Source organism: Loxodonta africana, chromosome 12 (assembly GCF_030014295.1).
Source record: "Loxodonta africana isolate mLoxAfr1 chromosome 12, mLoxAfr1.hap2, whole genome shotgun sequence".
NCBI lineage: Eukaryota > Metazoa > Chordata > Mammalia > Proboscidea > Elephantidae > Loxodonta > Loxodonta africana.
Window position 1 is genome coordinate 75,350,036 of NC_087353.1, and position 20,296 is coordinate 75,370,331.

Genomic DNA, 20,296 nt, shown 5'->3' on the forward strand with positions numbered 1-20,296 from the left:
TAAATAATAAGGCTCTAATTAGGTGAGCTCTTCAGAAAATGTATCCCATGCCTAAAATGTACCTCTGCCCAAAACATACATCATCTGGCTTCCAGGTGGTTATAGAACAAACCTTAGTCTCCGCTTCTCAGAGATGTTCAGTGCATACTTTCGAATGGACTGGCTACTGAGGCTTTCAGTGATTCCTTCCTCCAGGGGGGACCTGTAACAGTCTGTAGGCTTCAGCAAAGTGCCACTTTGCTTGTCTCGGGTAAGGATGGAAGTTCTCTTGCGTGCAATGGACCGGTAGCTTGGCAGTTCTTGAAGGAAGTTCACAGGTGGAGAAGAGAAGCAGCTGGAGTCCAGAGAGAGGCTCTCTGGGTAAGGGAAAGAAAACCGTCACTCATTCTAGTGAGCTTGGGAGCCAAAAAACAAAACTTGTACAGGAGACTTGGATCTTAGAGATCATAACTGAACCTTGCAGATCGCCCCTAACCTGGGCCAAAAGCATTTGGATCTTAATTATTTACCCAGATGGCACTCAGGACAATGAAATCACTTGCAAGTGGGTTCGCTTTCTGCAGATGTGTTTGCAAGATGCTTTAAGTTACGATAGCTGAGTTCTAGTGCTTGGCTGCAGACACTGGCTAAATGTGTGGCCTTAGGCAAGTTATCTAAACTCTGCTCTGTATTTGTCAAATGGGCTAATGTTTGCTCTAATAATCTTCACACAGTATAGGGTATAATGATAAATGGGATAAAACTTTGAAAAGCATAAAGTGCTAGGCAGACACATGGCGGTAACAACAATAATAGTATTTATCGAGCATTTCCTATGTGCCAGGCACTGTGTCAAGAGTATCATGTCCACTGCATTCTCTTGGTCTAAGCAGATCACATAGCCAGCTCAGGTTCCATGAACACACATTCAAGGTGAAGATCTCTCCCTGTATCCACTCAATCACCACTCAGAGTGATCTTCCCACAAATAAAATCTGATCAGGCATAAAATCCATACTGCAGGCGGCCTGTCTCACCTTTAAAGAAAGCCCGCCCTCCTTAAGAATGGTGCTCAAGACACAGCAAAGCTTAACTCCAGCTGCTGCCTGGTGTAGTAGAAAGAATACAGGTTTTGACAGACCCACTGGGCTGGCTGAGACTGGAGGACTCCCCAAAACTATTGCCCTTAGATACTCTTCAAACCTGGGACCAAAACTAACCCCTGAGGTCACCTTGTAGCTAAACAACAAATTGGCTCAAGAAATAATGAACATTACCCTTAAGTACTGTGCTCCTTTAAAAAATCACCTATATGAGACCAAACGGTCACCAATTACTTTTTAAGAAAGTAATAATAGATGCTAAATTCCTTGGGTCTGAATCCCAGCTCTGTAAGTTATTTGCTGTGTGCCTTTGAGAAGGTTACTTAACCTCTCTGAGCTTTAGTTTCCTCATCTCTAATACTCATTCATTCAACAAGTACACTTACTACATGTCAGACCTGGAGCTAGGGAGACTGTGAACAAAACAAACACCCTATTTACATGGCACTTATGTTCTGAGGTAGGGGGAACAGAGGAGTCAGACAATAAGCAGACAACATGTATTATGCTATGCCAGGAGGTGATAAGTGAAATGAAGAAAACCAGAGCAGAGTATGGAGGCACAGGTGACATGCAGTTTTTGATAATGTGGGGTCAGGTATGGCCTCTCTATCAAGGTGATATTTAAGCTGAGACTGGTTGAAGGGAGGGAGCAACCCTGTGGATATTTGGGGAACAGCATCCCAGACAAAGGAGAAACAGCAAGTACAAAGGACCTTGGTAGGGGTGTGTATAGTGTGTTTGAGGAAGAGTGACTAAAGGGGAGCCTGGTGGTCTCTTTTAAGACACCAGTCAGGGTTCATGCCCTTGTGTGGCCTTACCCCTTGAATCTGGGCTGGAGCTGTGACTTCCTTTAACCAAGGATGCAGTAGAAGTGACACTCTGTCAGTTCCAAACCTAAACCTTAGAAGGGCCTGGAAGCTTCCACCTTGGTGCTCTTGGGAGCTCTGAGCTGCCACATAAGTGGAGAGACGCCCTAAGTCTACATGCAGGAGAAGCAAGGAGCCCAGCACACAGCAAGAATGAAAACCCCAGACTTCTGACCCCAGAGGAGGAGCTCCAGCCAGCCCCCAAAGATCCACACCCTCCAAGCCAGACACCCCCACAGGCATGAGGAAGCTACGGATGCTCGGTTCCAGCAGACATCATGTGGAGCGGAATGGGACCTCTCCTCCAGGCCTGCACAGAATCAGACCTAAGCCACTGCAGATGGTGTAGTTGGTGAAGCAGCGGTAGGTAACGGGGAGAACAGAAAAGCTGAGGTCAGAAAGGCGGCTGGAGCCAGAAGAGGACGAACTCCATGGGCTGTGGTATGTCCTTCAATTTACCTCAGAGACAGGAAGCCACTGGGGCTCTGAGCCAATGCTGTCTGATCTGATAACGTTTTAAAAGGCCGATCACTCCGGAGGCCACAAGGACAGGACTGACCCCTTGTTGCAGCACAAGGCTTCCCAGCTTGGGACCAAGTCCTGTTTAGACTCTTGCCTTCTACTGACCAAGAATGACCAGGAGAGGCTCAGAGGTTCCACACAAAGGTTTATTAATGACAGAAAAAAAAGCAGGGGCTGGCGAGGGAGGGACGGAGAGAACTCCTGCCTATGCTGGCCTCCAGTCTCTACCTGAACGGAGGTTTTCCTGGAGTTGATAAAAGGGGTTTTAGGTAGGAAGGATCTCATGTTTTATTTATTGCTTTTGGGGGAAAAAGGTGGGGCTTTTTGAGAGATAGTGGGGTTAAGAAACTAGGTATGTGCTCATCTGGAATCCAACGTGGAGTCAGTTTGGACAATGTCACGTCACCACTGCCAAATCTCGGTGGCCACTTGACAAGATTGTAAGGTTGCACCCATCCTCACTGCGCATGCCCTGGGAATCGGCTGATTCTGTTCATCTTTGGAAAATAGCTTGTAGGGAAGATATGTGGAACTTCATGCCTCAGAGTCCAGGATGTGGGTTATCTTGTAACACCACCCCCGTAGTGGGGTCCTGAAAAACAACTTACAAGAGAGATATGCAGGATGCCACCCCCATAGTTGGGTCCTGAAAAACAACTTGAGAGAGATATGGAGGACTTTGTGCGTCATGTGCTGCATGTGTGGGTTGTCTTGTAACATCACCCACAGGACAGGGTCCCAGATTAACAGTCCTGTTATTTTGGTCTTGAGGCTGTCTGGCCTTCTGTCCCTGTCTCACCCTCAGTCCTATATGTGAGTACTGCTGTGTTGTTGTGTGCCATCCAGTCAATTCCGACTCATAGCAACCCTATAGGACAGAGTAAAACTGCCCCATAGGGATTCCTAGGCCACAGAAAAATTGATACCTTTGAATTATGGTGGAAGCAAAGAATATTGAATATACCATGGACTGCCAGAAGAATAAACACATCTGTCTTGGAAGAAGTACAGCCAGAATGCTCCTTAGAAGTGAGGATGGCAAGACTTTGTCTCAAGTATTTCGGACATGTTATAAGGAGGGATCAGTCCCTGAAGAAGGACATTGAAACTGGTGGCATCCTACTAGCCATCTTGAATAAGCAAAGGGCTGTGCCTGCCATCTTCTGTGATACAGGAAATAACTCCCTGTCTTCAAGCTATGTCTTTATTTAGTTATGCTTTCTATTTCTGGCCAAGTTGAGGAAAACATGAGACTGGGGTCACAAGATCAGCTGAAACTAGAAATAATTAGATCTGGCCCACCTGAATCATCTGCACAGAACCATTGACCCCATCCTCTGGGTCACCCCAGAATTCTTCTCCCACCGGACGGAACCAAACTTCAGTGGCCCAAGATTGGGGGAAGGTTTTCAGAAGTGAGGGGTCAGAGCCTAAGATCCCCCCTCCCCCCATCGCTGTTTCAGACTGAGCAAGCACAAAAAGGCCGGACCACCCCAGGAACACCTTTTCCGGCCAGACCAATCAGCAAGCTGGCCCTACCTCAATGTGTTCCTGAAGACCCCAGACCTGATTTACTTCATCCATATAAACCCCTTGCGCTATGGTTCTGGGAGCCATCTTGGCGAGGCAAGTCCCAGTGAGCTCCTTTGCTTGGCCAACCACATGAAGCCTCTTCTTTTGCTTTCACCCGTTTTGTGTCTCTGTGGCCACGCTGAGCAGGCTTGGAACAGTCCTGTTACAACATCATGCTTGGTAGGGTAGAAGGTCAATGAAAAAGAGGAAGACCCTCAATGAGATGGATTAACACAGTGGCTATGACAATGGGCTCAAACATAGCAAAGATCGTAAGGGTGCGCTGAATCAGACAGTGTTTCATTCTGTTGTACATAGGGTCACTGTGTGTTGGAACTGACTCAGTGGCATGAAACAACAACAATATTTATGGAAGCAGGTCGCCAGGTCATTTCTCCCTTGGGGCAGCTGATGAGTTTGAACTACCAACCTTTCAGTTAGCAGTCGAACACTTAACCACTGTACCACCACACTAGGACTCCTTTTGTGAGCATTACAGGCGATCATATCCGTAGAAGCGCTGAGCACAGTGCCAGGCAGGCAGTGAGCTCTGTGAATGCACTTATGAGCTCCCAGGAGGAGGAGGACCTATGAGCAGGGATGGATGGAAGGCTGGAGAGGAGGGGCTAGAGTCAGATGGTGCAGATTTACTGAAACCACTGCCTCCCTGATGGGCATGTTCAGACACACAGACACGGGAAGGGGCCCTGCCCATTCCCATGTGCCAGCCTGCCAGAGACTCACTACTCAACCCTTTCTTCCTGACCCAACACACTCTGAGGATATGACACACTCCCATTAGTAACAGCTAATTCCTAAAATCAAGTATAGGAGCTAGGAGTGGGAGTTGCTCTGTGAAAGCCACTGGCCTTGCCCTGAAGGTCCCAGGGCCACTTCCTCCATGTTGGTAGCAACAAAGAACTGTTATTAACAAGGAACAAAGGTCTTTGAGTGAGGAGTCGTGAATATTCAGCAACTGTGAGGTCAGGGACAGAGGGCTAGGGCCGCAGTCTGGGCTGGCTTGGAACACTGGCCTGTCACACACTAGCCAGGCCATCCCAGGAAGACAATGACCTTCTCTGAGTTGTATTTTTCTCATCTCAGAAATGGTGGCCACAATACCATTGACTTCATCAGCACGACTGTGAAGACAGTTACAAATAACACAGATAATAGTTGCTAGGATTTATGGGAAGTTCCTGGGTGGTGCACCCAGTTAACACACCCAGTAAAACAGTTAACACACTTGGCTGCTGAGAGGTTGGAAGTTTCAGTTCACCCAGATGCACCTCAGAAGAAAGGCCTGGTGATCTGCTTCCAAAAAAATCAAGCACTGAAAGCTCTATGGAGTACGGTTCTACTCTAACACACCTGGGGTCGCCATGAGTCAGAATTGACTTGACGGCAACTGGCTGGTTAGGATTTCTGAAGCACTTACTATGTACAGGGCTGTTCAAAGTACTTTACACGCATCCCCGTATTTAATACTCTGAACTACTTACTCTTTGAATTAAAAAAATGAAATTGCTACTGAGTCGATTCTAACTCATAGCAACCCTATAGGACAGAGTAGAACTGTCCCATAGGGTTTCCAAGCCTATAAATCTTTACAGAAGCAGACTGCCACATCTTTCTCCGGCTGGTGTGTTCGAACCACTGACCTTTCAGTAAGCAGCCAAGTGCCTTAATCACTGTGCAATCAGCGATCCTTTACTCTTTGAGTAGTTACTTTTATCATCCTTATTTCATAGGTGAAGAAGCTGAGGCTCAGAGAGGTTAAGTGCCTTGCCCGCTCACACAGCTAATAAGTATTGGAACTAGGAATCTGTCACAGGCTTGTTGGATGACAAAACTTGGTGTCTTCACCATGAATCTATTCGGTGGGGTCATGGATTTGAAATGTTTCCTAAATGCTAACCACTAATACCAGTTGCCATCGAGGTGACCCTGACTCACGGTGACCCCATGTGTGTTGGAGAATTGTGCTCCCTAGGAGTTCCAATGGCTGGTTTTTTAGGAAGCACATCACCAGGCCTTTCTTTAGAGGCACCTCTGGTGGACTTGGTCCTCCAACCTTTTGGTTAGCAGCCAAGCATATTAGACGTTTACACCACCCTGAGACTCCACACAAACTAAAGTAAGTAATTATTTGATTATACTCCCCACAGGAAGAATAGGTTTTACTCACATTTCACGACAACAATCACTGATAGAAAACTCTTATTTTCTAAATAGCCATCACTGAAAAGGAAAAATCAGACAGTCCTGGGAAAGTTTTCCATCTTCAGATAAAACACATAAACATATCTTTGAATTCAGGCAACATTATTTTTATAACTATAATGTGCCTTCTCCCATTTTCACACAGCACCACACACTTTTCAAAGCATGACATCACCCCATTTCTCACGCCAACCTGCAGAGGTAGTCTGAGAAGGTATCATCACCCTGGCTTTTCAGCAAGGAAACTGGGGCCCAAAGACATGGTGACTTGACCAAGGCTGTAATGTCAAGACAGGCTCATGATCCTACTGCTTCTTAGAAAGGCAGGTCGCATCACCTCTCTGGCCCTCGGTTTTCTTATCCTTGAAGAATACCAAAAAAACCCAAACCCGTTGCTGTTGGGTCGTTTCTGACTCACAGTGACCCTGCAGGGCAGAGTGGAACTGCCCCATAGGGTTTCCAAGGAGCGGATGATGGATTCAAATTGCTGACCTTTTGGTTAGCAGCAGAGCTCTTAACCATGTGCCAACAGGGGTCCTAAAGGAGAATAAGAACATCTTATTGTGGTTATTGTCAGATGTTCTCCTGAGTTGGTTCAGCCAATAGTGCTGCAAGTGTCACCGTCAACAGGGCCACTCAGTCCTGTGCTCAGTGAGTGGGCTGCTTGTTGACCACGTGCATAGTTCAGATATTGGGGTACCTCCCTCTAGGGATGCCTAGAACCTGTTGGCCACTAGAGCCAGATTTCAGCAACTAGGAGCTTATTATTTAGGTGGGAGGATGATAGGGAAATGACAGGAGATGTGGGGGAGCAAGAGGCTGACATTACTACTGGTTTATAACATTTGTAATCTTCCAGAAGAGGGACAAAGCCTCCCTGAGGCTTCACTCAGAGCCTTCCTGCTCAGAGGAGGTTCTCCATAAATATCTGAAGAATGAGCGAGTGAATGAATGAATGGGCAGAGGCAGGCACATCTGGAGTGCATCCTTAGGTCCTAACTCTCTTGGCAGCTCTTTCCACAGGACACCTAATCCCACCACACCATGAAGAGTCCCAGGACTTGGATACCTGCCAACTGTGATCTAAATGGCATAAAACAACCACTCTTAGCGTGCTTGCCAAGAATCAAGCCCAGCCGTATTTGGTGCTGAGTTCACTTCAGGGTTTTTCTTCCCACTCATAGGATTACAGAAACTCTGGGTAACAAGGGACCTTCGGGGTCATCTGGTCCAGGCCTCCTCCAGGCTGCTGTGGAAATTAGCCTCCACGTTGAGCCATTCTCTGCGCCCAGCTCCGGGCTGGACGCTGGGACTCGGGAGAGAATGGAATTCGTTCCCCACCTTGACAAGCTTCCACTCACTCCTTCAACCAGCACTTACCTCCTTCGTCCTAGATCCTGAATTCTGAAACAACCTACAGTGGATACATCATTTCCTACTTCTTTATGCCTGCATTCCTGCTTGTTTGTCCCTTCATTCATTCATTCTCTCAGCTCTTCATTCATTCTATATTCAACTAATATTTACTGACCCGTTGCCGTCAAGTAGATTCCAACTCACAGTGACCCTGCAGGACAGAGCAGAACTGTCCCATGGGGTTTCCAAGGCTGTAAATCCTTAGAGAAGCACACTGCCGCATCTTCCTACTATGGAGTGGCTGGTGGGATCAAACTGCCAATCTTTCAGTTAGCAGCCAAGCGCTTTACCACTGCATCACCGGGACTCCTAAATATTTATTAAACATCCACTATTTGCCAAGCTTTGTTCTAGGCACAAGGGAAAAGAACAGCCTTAAAAAAATAAAGATAAAATAATTCAGGTAGGATCTCTGCCCTCATGGAATATACAAATAATAAGTAAAATATATACTAAGGCAAATAGTGATAATAAGGCAGGAAAAGGAGTTATCAAGTGCCTTGCAAGGGAAGTGCCATTTCCATAGGATGGTAAGAGAAACCCTGAGAAGGAGACACTTGAACAAAAGACCTGAAGGAGGTGACACTCACCTGTCCTTATTCCATCTTCCTTCCTATTGTTTCCTTGCATGCTGTATTTGACCGTCTGCTTCCCCCAGGAGACTCTTGTTCACCACTGAATCCCCAGGATCTAGCACAGAGCCTGGCACATCATGGGTACTCAGTAAGTACCTGCTGAATGCAGGGATTTGGGGCTGCGGATACAGGCAATGTTGGGTCACCCACTAGGCAGACTGAGTCATGTGCTTAGTGCACCAACGAAGCACCAAAAAATGAGAACAAGATTTAAAGAATTCAAGTATTATTTTAATAGTATTCCTTTCTATAGGATGATAAATATTTTCACACTAAAAAAAGCTTAAAAGAACTCAAAACCAAAAAACCCACTGCCGTCAACTCGTAGCAACCCCACATGGCAGATTAGGACAGCCCCAGAAGGTTTCCAAGGAGCAGCTGGTGGATTTGAACTGTTGACCTTCTGGTTAAGAGCCAAGCTCTTTAACCACTGGGCCACCATAGCTCCAAGAAAGAAATAAAAGCTGGTAAAAAAAAAAAAGAAAAAAAAACACTGACAGATTTGACCTCCTATTATATTCATCCTATCTCTGGTACTTCTGCTTTATACAAACCAGCCCTGTTAGAAAGGCGCTTTGCTGTTTTTTCTTGCAAAATGATAAAATGCCAGGCGCGCACACAATTTGATATTGCCAAAAAGGCAAGGTAGACCATCAATTTCAAAACTGTCTGGACTTCTTTCCACTCATAGTCTATGGTTTGACATTGTTTCTGTTTTTGAAAGCTATAAGGAGGCAGGCTCTAATAATTTGTGTTTACAAATACTAAAGGGTCTTAAACCAGGAGCTCAGAGCCCACCAGATCTAGGTGAGGCTGCTATCTGACATCACCATCAATGCTCAAAAACCTCCCACACCAGGGACTCATCACTTCCCTACTCCTGGGCAGGCCGCCCACCTACCTACACATCCATTCATTCATTCACTCACTCAGTCATGCATAAACATTTATTGAGCAACTACTGAGCCAAGTACAGTTCTAGACTAGAGACACAGCCTTGACTAAACCAAAAAGAAAAAAACACCAAACCCGTTGCCGTCCAGTCGATTCCAATTCATAGCGACACTACAGGACAGAGTAGAACTGTCCCATAGAGTTTCCAAGGAGCGCCTGGTGGATTTGAACTACTGACCTTTTGGTTAGCAGCCGTAGCACTTAACCACTATACCACCAGGGTTTCCAGCCTTGACAAAAACATACAAAATTCTCTGCCTTTATGGAACTTATACCTAGCTAGAGGACACAGGCATTCAACAAATAAAACAACAGAGTATTTCAGATGGTGATAAGCATATGGAGGTAATGAAGGCAGGGGTGAGTGGTGGGGAGGTCTCGGGGGCAGAAGGGGCAACTTGAAACAGAGCGGCCAAGGCTAGTCTCCTGAGATGGTGGCGTTTGAGCAAAGCTGGGTAAAAAGGAAGGGAAAGGGCTAGGAAGCTATCTGGGGGAAAAATGTCCAAGGGAGAGAGAGGAGTAAGTGCAAAGGCCCTGTGGTGAGGCTGTACCCAGCCACTTCCAGGAACAGGAAAGAGGCCAGCGTGGCTGGAGGAGAGTAAGCAGAAAGCGATGGCAGAGGGCGTGAGAAAAGTACAGGCCAGGCTGTGCAGGGTCTTGTGAGCCAAAGACTTCAGTTTCTACTTTGGTGAGGTGGGAGCCATGGGGGAGTTTTGAGCAGAGTGACATGATGAGACTCAGGCTTAACAGGACCCTGCTGGTCACCCTGTGGCTATTTCTGTCCTTGAGCTGCATACTGTGGCCACTTGTCAAATGGCATTGTCCTCTTGCAACAATGAAAATACTCTGTATCTGTGTTGTCCAATACGCTGACAGCTAGCCACGCGAGGCTATTAAGCCCTTGACATGTGGACGAATGCAATAAAGTGAATTTTTTACTTCATTGTTGTTGTTGTTAGTTGCCGTCGAGTCAATTCCAAATCATGGCAACCCCATGTGTGCGGAGTAGAACTGCTCCATAGGGTTTGCAAGGCTGTGACCTTTTAGAAGCAGATCACCAGGCCTGTCTTCTGAGGTGCCGCTGGGTGGGTTTGAACTGCCAACCTTTGGGCTACTAGTCAAGCATTTAACCATTCGTAGCACTCAAGGACTCTACTTATTTTATTAACCAACCAAAACAAACCTCGTTGCTGTAGAGTGGATTCTGACTCATGGCAACCCTATAGGACAGGGAAGAATTGCCCCTCAGAGTTTCCAAGTCCGTAAATATTTACGGAAGCGGACTGTCACATCTTTCTCCCGCCGAGTGGCTAGTGGGTTCAAATTGCCGACCCTTTGGTTAGCAGCTGAGCACTTAACCAATGCACCACCAGAGCTCCTTTTTATTTTATTAAACTTTACTAAATTTACATTTTCACAGCCACAAGTGGCTAGTGGGTGCCCTATTGGACAGCAGCCTGGAGCATCATGGCGGGGCGGGGCAGGGGCTTTGGGAGCCAGGCTGGGAAGCCCTGCATGAGTCAGGCATCTGGCAGCTGGGTGGGGCCTAGGGACTGTCTGGGTCCAAGGCTTTATGACCAGATGAGCAAAGAGCCTTTGGGGGCAGTGACTAATTGCTTGATCAGAGCCCCAGCTGGTCCCAGGACCCAGGTATCCTGGTTTTTAAGCCAGTGCAACATCCGGTGGGCTGTCCGTGAGCAGTTACTGTGACTCTTTTGGAATAGATGGCACGGCACAGTGGTTAAGAGCAACCTCCAGAGGCTGACTGCCTAGATTCAAGCTTTGGCTTCACTTGACCATTCTGTACCTCAGTTTTCCCACCTGTAAAATGGGGATAACCTCATACAGTCAGATGGCTGTTATATGTGAAGCACTCAGGATAAGGGTCGGCAAACTTTCTTTGTTAAAGGCCAGATAGTAAATATTTGCTATTTACCATACCATCTCTGTTGCGACTACTCAGCTCTGCCATTGCAGCAGGAAAACAGCCATGGGCCACCCATAAATGAATGAATGTGGCTGTGTTCTAATAAAATTTTATTTATGGACACTGAAATTTGAATCATATAATTTTCAAGTGTTAAGAAACATTATTCTTCTTTTGGTTTTTTTTTTTGCCCAACCACTGAAAAATGTAAAAACCATTCTTAACCCATGGGCCATACAGAAACAGGCGGTGGGCAGATTGGGCTCATGGGCCATAGTCTGCAGATCCCCCATCTTAGAACAGTGTCTGCCACATTGTGCTATATGCCCTTGTAGCAAAAGGGGTTTTCGTAAGTCAGAATCAACTTGACAGCAACTAACAACCACAGGCTATGACTGATTATTTATTTACAAACTTAATGGAAAACAAATTTGTAGTGTGAATCTTGCTACAGACTAAGCTACTCTTTATGTGGAATGCTGAACCCACTCTAAAACCAAAAATCCATTGCTGTCAAGTTGATTCAGACTCGTAGTGACCCTACAGGATAGAGCAGAACCGCCCTACGCAGTTTCCAAGGAGCAGCTGGTGGATTCCAACTGCCTACCTTTGGGTTAGTAGCTGAGTTCTTAACCACTGTGCCACCAGGGATCCTAGATTTAATTTATTTGCCTTGGCTGGGACCTCTCCAAAAAAGGAATTTCCAACCTTCCTGGAAGCAATAGCAACAACTAGCCTTTACTGGGCACTTACCATGCAGCGTGATTATCCCAAACTTTTCACATATTTATCTCTTGGGATTCTCACCTTACTTTAATACACGGATACTTCTTATGTAATGTCCTCATTTTGCAGACGTGCAAGGTTCAGAGAAGAGAACTTTGCCCAAGATGGAGCTATGGTCTGAACCATGAGGTCAAAGACTTCACCACGTCTCATTCACTCTTGAACACCTGGCAATTAGCATGGGGCCTGGCACAGAGTAGGTATTCAACAAACAATCGTCAAATGAATACACGAACACACTAGCTCTAGATTCATATCAATATTCTTTTGTGTCAATAGCTTGTCTAGTAACTTCTCAGAGGCTCAGTTTCCACAAGGGTAAAACGGGCAAGGGGCCTTAGTGGCCCAATGGTTAAGTGCTCGGCTACTAGCGAAAAGGTTGGTGATTCTAACCCACCAGTGGCTCCACGGTAGAAAAGACCTGGCAATCTGCTCATGTAAAGATTATAGCCTAGGAAGCCCTACGGGGCAGTTCTACTATGTCCTACAGGGTCGCTTTGAGTTGAAATTGACTTGACGACACACAACAACAAGAAAATGAGTTGCTATGAGTCATTAAAGAAAGTTAATGCCACTAGCAAGTGGCCATCTAAGATGCATCAATTGGTCTCAACCCACTTGAGGAAAAGGAAAATGAAGAACACCAAAGATACAAGGTAATTATGAGCCCAAGAGACAGAAGGGCCACATAAATCACAGACACCAGCCTGAGACAGGAAGAACTAGATGGTGCCTAGCTACAACTGATGACTGCCCTGACAGGGAACACAACAGAGAAACCCTGATGAAGCAGGAGAGCAGTGGGATGCAGACCTCAAATTCTCATAAAAAAGACCAGGCTTAACAGTCTGACTGAGGCTAGAAGGACCTCAGAGGTCATGGTTCCCAAGACCTTCTGTTAGCCCAAGTTAGGAACCATTCCCAAAACCAACTCTTCAGACAGGGATTGGACTGGACTATAAGATAGAAAATGATACTGGTGAGGAGTGAGCTTCTGGGCTCAAGTAGGTACATGAGACTATGTTGGCACCTCCTGTCTGGAGGGGAGATGAGAAGGCAGAGGGGGACAGGAGCTGGCTGTATGGACATGGGGAATATGGGCTAGAGAGAAGGACTGTGCTGTCTCATTAGGGGCAAAGCAACTAGGAGTATGTAGCAAGGTGTATATAAATTTCTGTATGAGAGACTGACTTGATTTGTCAACTTTCACTTAAAGCACACACACACACACACAAAAAAACAAAGAAAGTATAGAGTCCAAAATCAAACTCCTGACCCTGCCTACCAGATCCTCATGGACATTTGACCTCATCCCCTCTCCTCCTTCCCTAAGCTCCAGCCTGAGGCCTCCTCCAGTAAAAAAAAAAAGGTTATTCCCACCTCCAGCCCTTTGCCCTTGCTGTACCCTCCACTGGCATGCTCCTTCCACCTGCACTTCTAGGACTGGCTCCCTTACATCCTTGGGGTCTCAACTGAGAAGTCACCGCCTCAGAGAGACCTTCATGACCACCCATCTGACCAGGCCCCTCCCTCCTCTACCACCTATCATGTGGTTTATTTCCTTCCCAGCAGTTACCCCTAGCTGAAGATTACCCTCTGTCTCTCTTGAGTTGTTCGGAGTGTCTTCCCTACATGAACATAAGCTCCATGAGAGCAGGGGCTCCCTCCCTGGCACATGGCAACTGCTCAGGGTCCATTCCCTTCCCTTCCTCCTCCTCAGGGAAGGACAGCCCTGCAGAAGGTCTGGGTGGTCCCAGGCCCAAACAATGCTCTTTTAAAAAGCAACAAAGGTTACAACACTGAAAAGTCATTTCCTCTCTTTACTGCTATAAATTCTCTGTGTCCTGGAAAAACAAACACAAAAGCCACTGCAGGGCCCTTGGGCTTCATCACGGCCTGAGCTGCTGGGCAGATCTCGACCTCTTCCAGAGAGAGGGACAAATAAAAATTACTCAAGTCTGATGGGCGGTTCATCAGAGAACTGAGCCTGGAAATGGTGTGTATTCCAGCTGGGTCCAGACCAGCCCAGATTTCTTCCTGACATCTTAAGGGTGATGGGTGACCAGGATGAGCGGGCTTAGCAGATAAGAGAAAAAATAAACCAACACTGCAGGATAAATGGTTACTTTTGTTCAAGTTCAATACTACAGCTCCCAAAGCAGCTGCAGGTGAGCTTCATTCATTCATTCAACACATATTTAAAAACCCATTGCCATTGAGTCAATTCCGACTCATAGTGACCCTATGGGACAAAACAGAACTTCCCCATAATGTTTCCAAGAAGCAGCTGGTGAATTCAAACTGTCAGCCTTTCTGTCAGCACAAGCACTTAACCACTGCGCCAACAAGGCTCCAAGACATATTTAAAAAAAAAATTTTTTTTTTTTTTTTTTTAGTGACTACTTTTATAGATCAGGCAGAGCCCTGGTGGTGCAGTGGTTAAGAGCCTGGCTGCTAACCAAAAAGGTCACAGTCTGAATACACCAGCTGCTCCTTGGAAATCCTATGGGGCAGTTCTACTCTGTTCCATAGGGTTGCTATGAGTTGGAATTGACTCGTCAGTAAAGGAGTCCTGTTGGCACAACGGTTAAGTGCTAGGCTGCTAACCAAAAGGTTGTCAATTCAAACCCACCCAATGGCCCCCCACGAAAAAGGCCTGGAGATCTGTTTCTGTAAAGATTACAGCCTAGAAAACCCTATAGGGCAGTTCTACTCTGCTACATGGGGCTGCTATGAGTTGAAAATAGACCCAACGGCACCAACAACAACAAATACACTAGGCAGGTTCACTGGGCAGTGCAAAGAGTTTGCACTCAGCTACTAACCCATAGGTTGGCAGTTGGAGTATACCTAGTAGCACCTCGAAACAAAGGCCTGGCGACCTTCTGCAAGATTACAGCCACTGAAACCCTATGGAGCATAGTTCTAATCTGACACACATGGGGTCACCAGGAGGAACTGACTTGAGGGCAATGGGTTTGGGTCGTTTTGTTTTGTTTGTTTTTTCAGGGGGAGGGTGAGGCATATACCTGGCACTGTTCTAGGTTCTGGGAGAACAAGAGAAAGCCTCTGCTTTTCATGGCGCCTACGTTCTGGAAGGAACAATCAAACCAGATGACTTCATATGGTAATGTTTTCTTTGAAGGAATATGCAGGATAACTGGGGAGGGGTAAAGAGATTGGATGCTCCTTCAGAGAGGATGGCCCCAGAGGGCCTCTCTGAGGGGACATTTGAATAGAGACCACAGGAGGAAGAGGAGGAAGAGGCTGCCATATGAAGATCAAAGAGAAGTACCTTCCAGGCAGAGAAACCAGCAGATGCAAAGGCCCTGAAGCAGGAACAACCTTGGTATGTCCAGTAATGAGAAGGTGGCCAGTGTGGCTGGAGCAGGACGGGTTAACAAAGGGGCTAGGTGATGAGGGCCTGGGGAGGTGGGGCTGGGTCATGCAGGCCTGGTGTTTTGTTAGAACAGTGGGAAGCCACTGGAAAGTTTCAGTTTAGTAGGGGGGAGGCATGATCTGCTTTATCATTTAGAAGGATGCATATTTCCTATTCTTTGAACTGGACACCCTTCCTTCCTTCCCCTCCCACCACTGTCCTCCCATGATGGCCATACAGCAGGTCACTGTTTACAAAGTGCTACAAAGTTACAAACATGGTACCTTCTGTGCTTCCCACCCATGTCGGTAAGTACAAGGTCATGAAACATCATCTGTCTAGTAGTTGGAGGAGGGAGGAGGGCCTTTTAGCTAGAAAAAAAAACCCAAACCCATTGCCATTGAGTCAATGGCCGACTTATAGCAACCCTATAGGGGGGCCAATTACAATACATACACATAAAAAGGTGCTTACTATACCATACCAGTTGCCATCAAGTCATGGCAATCCCACGTGTGTCAGAGCAGAACTGTGCTCCACAGGGTTTTCAATGGCTGATTTTTCTGAAGCAGACTGCCAGGCCTTTCTTCGGAGGTGCCTCTGGGTGAACTCAAACCTCCAACCTTTCTGTTAGTTGTCAAGTGTGCTAACCATTTGCACAACCCCAGGACTCCCAAAAAGACACTTAGAGAGTCCCTTAAACACCCAGCAAAGGTTCAAGAAACAATGGAATACTGCAGAATAAAGAACAATGATGAATCCATGAAACATTTCACAATATGGATGAATCCGGAGGGCATTATGCCAAGTAAAATAAGTCAATCGCAAAAGGACAAATATTTTATGAGACCACTATCAAGAAAACTCAAGAAAAGGTTTATACATTTACTGCTCTGACAGGGATCATAATAGAGGGTCCTGGACAGAGCTGGAGAAAAACAAAATTCTAACTCAAAAAGGAAGACCAGACTTGCTGGCCTGACAGAGGCTGGAGAAACCCTGAGAGTACGGCCCTCAGACACCCTTTCAGCTCAGTAATGAAGTCACTCCTGAGGTACACCGTTCAGCCAAAGATTAGACAGGCCCATAAAAGAAAACGAGACTAAAGGGGCATACCAGCCCACGTCCAAGGACTAGAAGGCAGGAGGGGACAGGAAAGCTGATAACAGGGAACCCAAGGTTGAGAAGGGAGAGTGTTGACATGTCATGGCGTTGTTAACCAATGTCATAAAACAATATGTGTACTAACTGTTTAATGAGAAACTAGTTTGTTCTATAAACCTTCATCTAAACTACAATAAAATAAAAAAAAGATTACAGCCAAAAACAGAAAAGGTTTACACACAGAAAAAACAATCTTTGATGGTTACAAGGGAAGGGAAATCACTAACTAGATAAAAAAATAATAATAATAATTATTAACTTTGGTGAACAGAAAGGCAACACACAATATAAGGGAAATCAGCACAACTTGACCAAGGCAAAGTCATAGAAGCTTCCTAGACACACTGAGGGATGGAGTTACTGGGGCTGAGGACTGGAGACCATAGTCTCGGGGGACATCTAGGTCAACTGGCATAACATAGTTCATAAAGGAAACATTCTACAGCCTACTTTGGTGAGTAGCATCTGGGGTCTTAAAAGCTTGTGAGCAGTCATCTAAGGTACATCTATTTGTCCCATCCCGTCTGGAGCAAAGGAGAATGAAAAAAACCAAAGACACAAGAAAAAATATTAGTCCAAAGGGTCAATGGACAAAATGAACGACAGCTTCCACCCGCCTGAGCCCAGAAGAACTAGTCAGTGCCTGGCCACCACCGCTGACGGCTCTGACAGGGATCACAACAGAGGGTCCCAGGCATAGCTGGAGAAAAATGTAGAACTAAATTCAAATTCACAAAAAAAGACCAGACTTGCTGGTCTGACAAAGAATGGAGAACCCCTGAGACTACAGACTCCAACACCCTTCTAACTCAGAACTGAACCCACTCCTGAAGACCACCTTTCTGCCAAAGATTAGACAGGCCTAAAATAAACAATAACACATGTGAAGAACGTACTTCTTAGTTCAGTCAAGTATAAGAGACCAAAGGGACAACATCTGCCCAAAAGCAAAGACGGGAAGGCAGGAAGGGACAGGAAAACTGGATGAACGGCCACAGGGAACTCGGGGTGGAAAGCGGGAGAGTGCTGACGCATTGTGGGGATTGCAACCAATATCACAAAACAATTTGTGTATAAACTTTTGAATGAGAAACTGATTTGTGCTATAAACTTTCACCTCAAGCATAAGAAATTATGAATCTCACATCTTCCATATGAGAAGCGGGGGTTGGCATCTTAAACGTAATGAATTGTGTTGCACAAAAGAATGATAAATAGAAACCAACTAGAAAAATACCTGAATGGCTATTACTGAAAGGCTGGAAACGGGGCTGGAGCCAAGGAAATACATGAGCCATAAAATAATTCACATAGAGCCTGGTCTGATTTGTTGTCTGATTCCTAAGCACTTTTCTAGAGCTTGGGTCTCTTCTAGATGTTGAGAACAACTCAATTGGAAGAGCCCAGTGCCCAAATCTGCACTCATGTTTTACTGTAAATCCCTGAAATAGAAGCAACCCTGCAGATGCAACTCACAGCAGGGTCTTGTGCTTTGTTAAGGCCCAATGTAAGATAAAAATGCTACAAGGAAGCCAGCCTGCCTGAGTGCTGACAACTTTTTTATCTTGACTGGGTGGTGGTTGTTTATATTTAGGTAAAAATTCTACCAGGTGTATACTTAAGATTGGTTGCCTTACTTTGTCTAAGTTTTACCTAATAAAAAAGAAAAAAATTTTAAAAGATTATAATGCTTGCCCGGCTTCCACGTATTGTGCCTGTTCTGGGTGGTGCCAATGGTCTGCCCTTTGCTACTAACCAAAAGGTTGCGGGGGAGGGGTAAGCCCACCCAGCAGTGCTGTGGAAGAAAGGCCTGGCAATCTGCTTCTGTAAAGATTATACCAAAACCAAACCGGTTGCCTTCGAGTTGATTCCAACTCATGGCAACCCCATATGTTACACAGTAGAACTGCTCCACAGGGGTTTCTTGTCTGGAATCTTTACAGAAACAGATTGCCAGACCTTCCTTCCAGGGCACCACTGGCTGGGTTCTAATCGCCAACCTTTAGGTCTGTAAGTCAAGCAAAAACCATTCATGGCACCCAGACATCCTTCCATAAAGATTATAGCCAAGAAAATCCCATGGAGCAGTTCCACTCTGTAGCACACGGGGTCACCATGAGTCTGTAATGGACTTCACAATGTTTTGTTGTTGTTTGTTTGTTTATATGCCAAGCACTGAGCCAGGTGCTTCACATGTTTTCTCTCAGGTAATTTCACCAGCATCCTATTCTCATTTTACTGCTGAAAAATCTGAGGCTCAGAGAAGGCAAGCCACTTACCAAAGGTCACACAGCAAATAAACAGCCGATGCAGAATTCCATCTCAAGTCCGTGTAACTGTTAAGCCTGAAATGTTTGGGAGGCAGGCACCTGATACCAGAATCGCGATGATCTCACGATCTTTTCATTCAACATATAAACTTGGAGATTGCCCCCAGGATCCCTTCAACAGCAACTAGAAGGCAAATCCACTAGGGTCCGACCTCCCGTTCTAGTGCTCCTTTTGGGAGGGCGGGCTGCATCTGTATTCGGAGAGGATGGATTGGAGGAGGGAGAGCTGGAGTAACAAAGATCTCTCATGCTACTCGCTTGCCACAAAGCCAAGGAGGCCCGGCGCAGTGAGGTGGGCAGAGAGCTGCTGCCGTCCCCAGCTCCCAGCCCCTAGCGCACGCCCTGCCCTGCCCTGCCCTGCCGGGGCACCGTCCCTCCCCGCGCCGTCCCACCGCCCTACCTGGGGGGATGAAGGGCTGCCTGCTGGGCCTGCCCGGCGGGAGCGCACTGGCGCTGGACTCGCTCATGGCTGCGCCCCGCGCCCGGAGAGGCGCCGCGGACCTGCTCCGGCCGCCGCCGCCTGCCGGCCTGGCCTCCCGGAGCCGGGATTCCAGGTTCCGGCGCCGACGTCACAGAAGCCGGGGCGGTGCCCGGAGCGGCCCTTCCCACGCCCTCAGCCCGCAGACCGCACCGAGGGGCCGGGCGCGCGGCCGGGACCTGGCGGAAGGAGGTCCCCAGGGGCAGGTGCGAGCCTCCCGCAGCCGGGAGCCGGGAGCCGGGATGGGGGTGCTGGGGTCGGGTCGTTGGAGAGCCCCAGAGCTCCGGGAAGGCCCCGTCCAGTCGCGGTGACGAGGAGCGATCTTCGACATGTAGTAATAATAACAACTAAGACGCGGAACAATGTTTCTAGTCAGTGACCGTCCGGGTACAGAGAGGAAAAGAATGTATGTCTACATGTTTGTAAATACGTAAGGTATCTCTAGTGGTTGCCTCGGGTCGGGAGCTTGGAGGCCAAGAGGCCAAGTGGGAACGGGTGATTTTCACTTTATACCATATTGCTCTTTTAAATTGTACACCATCTCCACGTTTCTTCCTGATCTCTATAAATCTATCCATGTACAATTTAAAACAAAATAAAGAAAAATAATTGCCTGATATCAATAAATGGTTGATTGAACAAATAGGAGAGTGTAGACGAATCTGTGCAGAACCCCAAGTAATTTATGTAGATACTCCACAGTCAAGGAGGCGGAGCATAACGCCCCACTCTTTTTAACTGTGGGCTGTGTATAGTGATTTTCTAACAGAGTACAGTGTACAAGGAGGTGGGGCATAACTTTATAGTACATAATACCTGCCGAACACTTCCTCAGCCAGAGTGTCAAGGTTAACAGCAACAGTGATAAGCCATGTTGATAGAACATACCCTTGATATGCTGTAATATAAACGGCACTTTCCCTCTGTGGTCTTCTCCCCAAAACCAATAACTACAGCCT

General features: G+C 46.7%; 1 protein-coding gene across 2 annotated transcripts in view; it reads right to left on the reverse strand.

The window, feature by feature from the left end:
* Positions 1-19,363, reverse strand: part of TMC7 (transmembrane channel like 7) — a 69,847-nt gene extending 50,484 nt beyond the window's left edge. For both annotated transcript variants that reach the window (XM_003418876.4, XM_064295641.1), the window contains exons 1-2: positions 19,260-19,363; positions 113-356 (exon numbers count right to left, since the gene is read on the reverse strand). In XM_003418876.4, coding sequence (XP_003418924.3) covers positions 113-356; positions 19,260-19,326 — 311 coding nt within the window. In that variant the 5' untranslated portion in view covers positions 19,327-19,363. The remainder of the gene's footprint in view (positions 1-112; positions 357-19,259) is intronic.
* Positions 19,364-20,296: the final 933 nt, after the last annotated feature.